The sequence below is a fragment of the Heliconius melpomene genome, chromosome 9 (assembly GCF_056956725.1).
Source record: "Heliconius melpomene rosina isolate 202511_hmr_F chromosome 9, ASM5695672v1, whole genome shotgun sequence".
In the NCBI taxonomy this organism is placed as follows: Eukaryota; Metazoa; Arthropoda; class Insecta; order Lepidoptera; family Nymphalidae; genus Heliconius; species Heliconius melpomene.
In genome coordinates this window covers 3,395,133-3,404,674 of record NC_140397.1, presented here as the reverse complement: position 1 = coordinate 3,404,674, position 9,542 = coordinate 3,395,133, and the positions used below count along the sequence as shown (strand labels likewise).

Here is a 9,542-nt window from a genome sequence, read left to right as displayed (position 1 = left end):
TATGACTAAAAAAGTGTCCCTGCGAGGCAAGTTCGATTCTCTTTTGGGGAATGGTTTATTTCATGTTCTTGCTCTGGACGAAGTGCAGCGTTAAGTTCCGCCAAACTAAACGTAATCTCAAAAATTTTGCGAAAAGCAAAAGGTTTTCCATGCCTATTCTGATAAAACATGAAGTTAAAAAAAGATTTCATCACTTTCATACAATGAATCATATTACATATTAGAAGAAACCAAATGGATGAAAATTAAAAGAAAGTTTTATAATTCAAAATATTTTTTATTTCTAGACAAAGTTATAACATAAGCTGAAGTATACCATTAATGAAACAAAATTCAAATCTATTTTCTTAAACAAGTGCAAATAGTTATGTTATTAAGGAAGGAAAATTATTAGTTATTAATGTGCTTTTTTAACTATTATTTATTAAATAAATTTCTTTTTTATTAATGCTTCAATATAGTACTAAGCTATCGTGTACTTATGTATTCGCTAACATTAAAGTTTTAACATCTGCACCTAAATAAATAAAATATCACATTAATTAGTGTAAATACTTAATTAGTTTTTTTAGCTTTATATTACACTTCAAAGCAAATATACAATGATTAATTAAGTTATATTAATGAAAAAATAGATGTTTTATTAGATAAAACATTAACTATTTGATCTTTCTATGTAATACCACTTTATTGTATATAACAATATTAAATTTTTTATAAAAATCTACAAAAACGAAGATTATATGATTCAATTTATAAAAAATATGTCACCTATTATAAAAAATATAATTTACTTAAATTAACATTTCTTTATAGCTTCTGGAACTATAATTTTCAATTTTCTAAATCATCAAAATGTTGCATAAATGCGGTGAAAGCCAGTTTTAATAGTAAACAGAGTAGAGTATGGACATAGTAGAGACATAGTAGAGTATGGACACTTAAGTATGTTTATAATTCAAATCTATTTTCATTTATGTCTAGTAATTAAAACTTTAAGCTGTAATAGATGTAACAAGCTATATTTTACAGTAAATAGAAATATATACCTAAGACTTCCTAAGTTATATTGCTATGATATATTTTCTTCACACAAAGCTTCTTTTAGGATAATAATGTTAATCACAAACTTTTCTATAATGTTCCTACTAATATTTGTCTATTATTCTTAAAGGCCATTTGGTTATGCATTTCAAATTTCAATGTCTACTTATAATTATAATTATAATTATAAATGCCAAGATATGATTGGGGTTTTAAAAATAGTATTCAATAGTAATATAACCATCTAAACTCAAAACAAATCACAAGAGATCAATACTTTAATGACACTCATACAATATCACATATTGTTTGAGTGTTGGCATCCTGTTATTTGCGTTTCCTATCCTCATATTCAATTGCGCGGGCCTCGGAAATAATCTGCCGTTCCCTTGTTAAAATGCCATCCAATTGGTTAGTAAAGGCTTCAAAAGAAAATTTAGTTTCAAATCTCTTTCTTCCAGACTTTCCTAATCTTTCACATAACTCTGGGTTTATGACTAATTCACTCATTGCAGCGGCAAATGATTGGCTATCAGGTTCACAAAGAAAGCCTGTCACATCATGGACAATGGTCTCAGTTGGTCCACCACTATTGACTGCTATAACCGGTTTACTATAATACATAGCTTCTAGAGGTACTATTCCAAAATGCTCATTTGATGGTGTGTATATTAATGCAGTACAGTTATATAAAAGAGATACTTTCTCAACATCTTTGGGAGATTTCATGAATGTAACCTTATCATCTAAAGCTAGTTCTGAAGCCAAATCTGTAAGTTCCATGAAGTGTTCTATATTCTCTAAATTTATGGGATCAAAACCGCCAGCCATGATTAAATGTATTCTATCCCAATCAGAATCATCAATAAGGTGTTTTAATGCTTCTAATGCCTTTAATGCTAATTTTAAATTTTTCTTTCTTTCATATCTGTTAATTGACAAAAAAATTATCTTGTCTGTACCAACGGGCACAACTTCTTTTAGATTTAATGGTATTGTTTTTTTAAAGAAATCAGTATTTATTGAAGGATAACAAATATCAGGAATATCTTTTATTTTCTGAAATGCATCTTGATAAACTCTAGCTGTATACTTGCTGTTCACAAGAACTTTGTCAGCTTTAGCAGTAGTTAGCTCTTCCAACCAATTTAAAGGAGCGCGATATATTTTTTTAAGAAGACCACCTTCAGTAGTCAATAATTTGTCTGGATGATGGCAATAAAATATAACTCGGAAAGGCCCACGTGCCATCTTTAAAAATGGAATGCATAAAGAAATAAGATCACAAAATATCAAAGTGGGCTCTTCAGCTGGAATGACGTACCATGCTAAATAAGCAGCAGCGAATACCATACGAGCGTACGCACATGCCGCCTTGAACCGTCCGAAAATAGCACGCGGGATCCAATCACCAATGACTGTCACTGGAAAAGTTCCATCTCTGGTCTCCGCAAAACAATGAGAAGTATCGTGATGATTCGTGTAAAAAGCTACATCGTGGCCTTTGCTTTTGAAGGCTAGTGCAGCATCTAACACCAACCGCTCAGCTCCTCCGATGCCGAGGTCTGGATGCAAAAACAGTATTTTAACCATTTTTACTGTTAACTACGAGGGTAAAAACACGCGTTGTTATAAGTTTTAATGTATTCTATGTTTTTCTGAATGTAATATTGCACACTACACAGTACATATTGTCTAATATTTCAATACGCCGACATTTTCATCAGCGTTATTTTTTACTTTGACGTTTCAATTTTTATTATAGTCATGTCAATGTCATACATGAACGTGAATTCCGTTCCATTCATCTAATAAAAACTGTTAAAATCTTAGTATTTTTTAGCTTTACGCTCTATCCAGTATATAGCAGAGTAGGCAGAGGAAATCTAGTGAAAAAAATATGACCCTCCCCGAAAATTCCGCGAAACTGCGTCGTCACTAAACGGCGCAATAAATATATTATTTTGGGGGTATTGCGTGTTGACTGTTGAGTGGCGGTATACAGTCACATTTTGTGCCCCTACGTTACAACTGGCTTCAAAAATATATTAAATAATTAATTTCACCGAGCGGGAATCGAATCTACAACACGCACACTAGACAAACGATTATCCCACTGCGTTACGACGGCCTCGCCCTTTAAATAAATTAGATACGGTACCAGAAATGTATATAAAGAATGAATAAAATGTGTGATGTTGATTTAGATGGTAGTATATTGAAAAATGTTTCTTACATTATATATTTATTTAATGTCTTTATAAAATTTTATATTTAAATTATTTTAAATGCTCATTAGAATGAGAGTTAGACAATGGCCTCCACTCAGAAAGAATGACAAAATAAAGGTTTAAGTCCGAATGCAACTAAGATGAAGGTTCTGGTATTTGAAAGAAATAAAGAAAGGACGAGATGCAAAATATGAAGTGAAATTGATGATGACAAATATATGCACATCCTTCACAAATATGTTTGGTTGAGGTAGAAGATAAGTAATGTAAAGCTTAAAGAGTTACTTGGATACTTGCAAATTTTATACTTTTATTACTGTTTGATTAGAACATTTATAACAAAATCAATATTAGTAATTAATAAATTTTACAGTAATCTATATATTACAAAATCTGTTAGAAACTGTTTATCTATGTAATTATGTAAGCAAAGTTGTAAAAGGCCAATTGTGATGCAAGAGCATAAGCAAATCAATTCAATTCCCACTCGGAAATGGAATATTTAATATTTTCATTTCCACACTCTGGCAATGAGACAGAAATTGATGAACCAAAGATTCTTAATGTCAATAGAGTGGTAAACTATGTTGTCAAATTTGCTCTGCCTACCCTGCTATGTACAGGATACAGCTAGCAGGTAAAAAAAGTTGTAACTATTTCATGCATGGACTTAATAATTAAAACAATCTATTGTTCCAAAAGTGTTTAATGAACTAATTATTTAAAGTTCATCCCTTCTTTCTATTTTGACTAGATCTACATGGAATGTGAGAGTTGCAGACTCGGGTATCTTAGGTGGCGCTCCAGCCTCCCCATATGCTAGTTCTGGTGGAATTACCAATTTTCTTTGTTCTCCTTCACACATCCCAATTAAGCCTTGATCCCATCCTTTAATCACTTGACCTGATCCAAGGTTGAAAGTAAGAGGATTGCCACGTTTGATGGAGCTATCAAACTCTGTACCATCTTCCAAAGTGCCCTTAAAATACATATGAACATTATTTACATTATATAAATTATACAATATAGCCAATGTGCTACAGTATACTATATTATAATACAAAAATGTAACTTACAGTATAGTGCATATGCAGGAGATCTCCTTTTTTACTTTTGATAGGGCATTCAGTAGGACGCTTTTTTATCCCTATTTGTAATTTTTTTGGATTATTAGAGGCTATAACAACATGTTGGATGACACTCATAAAAATTAATAAACACAAAGCTATTTTGCAAATGTTAATCAATGCTAAATTAGACATTGTTTTTGTTTTTTTAACAGCAGTTAATAAAGATTCCAGAATATAAATCAATATTTACTTTATTTAATAGTAGTGTTGACAATCAAATTAGATAACTAAAGCAGTAGAAATTTTAGTTCGCTAACGCATAAGCTATGATAAAACAATAATGAAATATATCAAATATGAATGAAATAAAAATATAATATTAAAAAGCCTATTGCCTGAAGGCTGAAACACAGATACCAGAGTTACCAGACTTCGGCAGACGGCAGAACAATAGGAATGTATGTATGTATTTATATAACCTAAATAATGCCGGTCAATGAACGACCTTATTCCGAGATTTGATACAGAGTATTAAAAAAATATAGATATTATAAACTTTTTAATTAATAATTTTTAATAATAATTTTAATTTAATATGTTAAGAAATAGGATTCCTATTAGATATTGTAATAGAAAAAACCAAAGAATTACAAATCATATTATGACTCATATGGCGTAGTGGACTCGTTAATGTTGCAGCTCAGTAGACATGGGCCGTAACGTCTTTTAAGCATAACCAGTTATCACTAGTTTCGGACACACGCGTAGCTAGTTTCAGAAACTAGTTATTTCTGTAACTAGTTACAAATGCTTCATAAGCAGTTGTAAGTTTAATACGATTACTTTCATAGTTATGATTACGAAAACGTTTTAGGTTACATTACAATATCTAGCTGCTAAAATTTAATTATTTATTTTATATACAATAATTTTTATACATTTTTTATTTACACATTATTATATATATTTTTTAATATACAGAATTTTATATCGTTTTTCGCTGATCGCTATTTAATAATATTTGATGTATTATAATTACGGAGTAAAATTAAAATTCCAAATTATGTGGAAAAATTGACCAAATTTATTTAACACACAAGATATATACAAAAAAAGAGGGAATAATTTTACACTTACAGAATGGAAAAAGAAATTTAACAAAATAGCAAAAACTGACACGTAATGGAGAAAATAAGGTTTAAAATTGAATGAAACTTGAGGCCAGTCATATCGCAGAGGCACAAAGTGTGACTGTAAAACCGGCTGGTTATGGGTTCGATCCCTCGAGGATATGAAATATTTATTTAAATTAATATTTGAAGCAGAAAGTGGGGAACGGAGTGTTACACTAGGTTCCCTTTGCTTTCCCTGCTGTGTGTGGGGAACAGCGTGAAGCACAATTTATTTATTTATCAGGAAGCCAACGTTACTACAAAAAACTACAAAAAGAGGCTCATAAACTTGAACTTATAACATAAATACAGCTATAAATGTATAACTAGAAATGTGTAAAATTGTTAAATATAATATTATAATAAAGCTCGCTTAACACCTTAGATCTAAGTGAAATTTTATAAAACAATATAAAGTTAAAAATAATATTTTCTTATAATAGATATTAATTGTATGTATAAAAACAATGATGTATTTATTATATGTATAATAAGAAAATTAGATATAATAATAAAGTAAAAAAGGGTACGGACCAAGCGTCTGTAGTGTTGAAATAAATAAATTACAAAAAAAAACATAAACACAGTTTTAATTATAAAAAAATGAACTAAATAAAATATATTTAAATTTAAATTAAATTTTACAACTGAATATATCTAAATATAAAACAAAAAAATAACAAAATACAAAACCTACATTTAAGATCTTAAAAAAAATATAAAAATTGTAAGCTCAGTTATGAATTCTTTATATACTTACTTATATAAAATATTTTGTCTGTTGAGCTTTATACAAACGTAACGAATCATCAACGTTCTGCGATGTGATATTTTAACATATTATAATGTTTTAATAAGTCATCGTACTTCGTGATCTCTGAAAGATAACATTTTTAAAAACTTTTTTTGAATTCGTTCTAATCAGTTTGTATGTGTTTCATAATATGGATTCCAGATAGTTGAACAATATTCTAATTGACTCTTAATTAATGAATTAAATAAAATAATAACTGAACTGGAATTCTTAAAAGTCTTAGTAGATCGCATAAAAAATTCCAACGTGCTTAAGATATACAAGTGTGAAGTGAACGTCGCAAGCGATTGTAACCGACTCTTTTAATAAATAATAAACATTAAGAAAGCTACGTCACGCATAGCAAAAAAAAACTCGGAACTGGTTAACAATTCATATGTGCTGCACAATGAAGTTCCGAGTTTGATTCTAATAAATATTTTTAGAATTTTACATATTTATTTTAATTATATAGTTTGTAGAGGAAGTCATGGCGCAGCGGCACAAGGACGTGACTGTAACGCGACGGTTGCGGGTTCGATCCCCATTCGAGAAAATTAAATATTTATTTACATTTATATTTTCATTTCATCGCTCTGGTGTCGAGGCAGAGCATCGTTAACTTCCGCCTTTCAACACACAATGCCTCCAGAATTAGGCGGAAAGTGGTGAATGGAGTGTCTTAACACTAGGTTCCATCTGCCTACCCTGCTGTGTGCGGGCTACAGAATATGAAATATTTACTGTTGTTTGTGTATGATTTTTTTGTATTTTTTTATTCACACTTTTATGTATATATATACTATTTACTCATTGAATCGATTTGGATCTAAATTAGAATTTAAATATGTCAATTGAGTCACTCTATTTGTTTTTAGTCGGGTGCGACGCTCATTTATCATCAGTCCAGCTTTACTAAATATTCGCTCACAAGGAACGGAAGTCGCAACAATATTGCCATATTGTTTTACTAAAACGGCTAGATTTGGGTATAAATGACTATTTGATCCCCACCAAGCCAACGGAGAATTAAACTTCCCGTTGTCGTCAAAGACTGGTAGAAACTCGTCATTAATGTAAGAGTCTACTTCTCTTATGGCACGCGATAATGGAGTGCCAGTCTGTTGCTGTTTGCCTATAAGAGATTCAAGTATTGCCCATGGTGAAAATTTATCTTTGGTGACTGGATCTGCTGTAGGAGCCACCGACGGTTGGTCATAATAGCTTCGCCTATTAATATTTGCCGCTATCATTTCTTCAACTTTTTTTTTTATTCTAGATGCTTCTTGAGGATCTAAAAAAACATTATTTTTATACCTGGGATCCAGGAACGTACAAATGGAAAACGTTCCACTCCTCTCCACCCCTTCGAAGCGGGTTTCCAATCCGGAATGAAGCACTGAAATTACCGTTTTCGTTATGTCTGTGAAATTTTCAATCTTAAGTTGATCACACGATCCCTTAAGGCATCTAGTCATAACGATGATGGAACTAGCAGTGATATAATTTTCACCGCTCATCGCCTTAGTAGCTTCATCAAATGGTTTCAGCACTTTACAAAGTTCCGCGATCACGGTCCACTCTTCATTTGAAATAATTGGCAAGTCTTTTTTTAATACGGCTACTGTGGCACGAATGTAGCTTTCGAGTTCCACAAACCTCTCAACCATATGGTATGTGGAATTCCACCTGGTTGGAACATCTTGAATTAGGCGCTTTGGTATTAGGTCTGGTTTGTCTTGTGTTTGAGTTTTCAAAAGCTTCTCTAAGGCAATGGTACTTGTTTTGAAGTGGCGGACTATACATTTTACTTTATCTAGACTGGTTTGTACAATTTGTAGGCTATCTTGAACTATCAAATTAAGGGTGTGTCCGTAACACCCATAATGCTTCCAGCCCAAGTCTTTTATGGCTTTTTTAATATTTGGAGCATTATCACTTACAACAAAATTCACGTTCTTGGTGACATTCCACTCTTCAGTAGTTTCCAGAAGGGAATTTTGAATATTTGCACTACTGTGTGGACCTGTTAGTATTGCACATTTTAAAAGTACCATTTTCATCTGAAATTTTTTGTCAATATAATGTCCAGTTATGGCAAGGTATGCATCATTAACTCTAGATGTCCAGAGGTCGGTCGTTAAACATACATTTTCTATGTCTGAGATTTCTTTTTTTATTATTTCTGTTGTCTTATTATACAAATTAGGTATTAAAATATTAGATACCGTTTTTCTTGATGGCAATTGATAGCCGGGTATCCATCGAGCGAACTTTTTAAATGCCCGTTCTTCAACCAAAGAAAATGGGTGATAACTGTCAATAAATAACTCTATTAAATCATTATCTATTTTTCTTTTTGTATCTAGCGAAATTTTTTTCGCCGTGCCATACCTTTCAATCCGTTGTTGAGATGAATGGTGGAACGTGGATAACAAGGTAGAGGAACCAGGTAGTGACGATGAAGTACAAGGCTGTACAGATTGGTCTGCTGCAATATTTACTGTATGTGGTACCTGGTTTAATTGAATAGGAGCACGTAAATTTAATTGAGCCGTAGAGACTTGCTCATAAGCGCTTAAGTGTTTTCGTTTCAAATGTATTTTTAAATTAGCCGTCGAGCTTTTATAACTGTAAATTTCTCCACAAATATTACACTTAGCTTTTTTTTCTAAAACGTCATTTTTTGTAAAAAATTCCCATAAAACACTTAAATTTGCGCGCGACATTTTTCTTTTAAAACTTAAAAATAGTTATAAAAAAAATAAACGTAATCTAAATCTTCTTATTATTAAATTGTTTTTCATTAAGTTCACTAAGTTTATAAAAAAAAATCATTTACACTTTATATACTTTATAAAAGACGTAGTAATAACTACACCAAAACACTTTGTTCACAATTCAAGTCAACGACTTTCGTTAATCGCCACTTGGCACTTATTAACTGCCTAAATTTCTAAAACTAAAATTTAAAAATACGGCTTAGGGATAAATATTTATACTTCATAGGGATGTAGTTAATAAAGTAAAATAATTATATTTATATTATATAAAATAAAATTTATTACAATTTTTTTTTTAGTTTCACTCTGTATCCCTCACATATCAGGGTGGGTAGAGGGAACCTAGGAATGCAGAACTTGAAAAATATCAAATATTTAATTTCCTCGAGTGGGAATCGAACCCATAACCAATCGCGTTTACAATTGTACGCTTGTGCCTTGACGTGCAT

The 9,542-nt window shown here is 31.1% G+C and overlaps 3 protein-coding genes across 3 annotated transcripts; all 3 read right to left on the bottom strand.

The window, feature by feature from the left end:
- Positions 1-256: 256 nt before the first annotated feature.
- Positions 257-2,806, bottom strand: Alg2 (alpha-1,3/1,6-mannosyltransferase Alg2). Its single transcript, XM_085189953.1, has one exon. It carries the CDS (start codon positions 2,635-2,637, stop codon positions 1,372-1,374), a length of 1,266 nt encoding a protein of 421 aa, XP_085046079.1. The 5' UTR covers positions 2,638-2,806; the 3' UTR covers positions 257-1,371.
- Positions 2,807-3,965: 1,159 nt separating this feature from the next.
- Positions 3,966-4,818, bottom strand: LOC146536200 (peptidyl-prolyl cis-trans isomerase FKBP2). The gene is made up of 2 exons (XM_085189954.1): positions 4,352-4,818; positions 3,966-4,254 (listed from the first exon to the last, which is right to left on the bottom strand). The coding sequence occupies exons 1-2, from the start codon at positions 4,535-4,537 to the stop codon at positions 3,997-3,999; spliced, it is 444 nt and encodes a 147-aa protein (XP_085046080.1). The 5' UTR covers positions 4,538-4,818; the 3' UTR covers positions 3,966-3,996.
- A 2,298-nt stretch (positions 4,819-7,116) lies between these two features.
- On the bottom strand, positions 7,117-8,367 carry LOC146536199 (zinc finger BED domain-containing protein 4-like). Its single transcript, XM_085190518.1, has one exon. The coding sequence runs from the start codon at positions 8,365-8,367 to the stop codon at positions 7,117-7,119; it is 1,251 nt and encodes a 416-aa protein (XP_085046644.1).
- Positions 8,368-9,542: the final 1,175 nt, after the last annotated feature.

Coding starts and splice junctions, on each gene's coding strand:
- Alg2 (XM_085189953.1), bottom strand. CDS start 2,637: ATGGTTAAAATACTGTTTTTGCATCCAGACCTCGGCATCGGAGGAGCT.
- LOC146536200 (XM_085189954.1), bottom strand. CDS start 4,537: ATGTCTAATTTAGCATTGATTAACATTTGCAAAATAGCTTTGTGTTTA. Junction 4,255..4,351: donor TCCTGCATATGCACTATACT/GTAAGTTACATT, acceptor ATGTATTTTAAG/GGCACTTTGGAAGATGGTAC.
- LOC146536199 (XM_085190518.1), bottom strand. CDS start 8,367: ATGGTACTTTTAAAATGTGCAATACTAACAGGTCCACACAGTAGTGCA.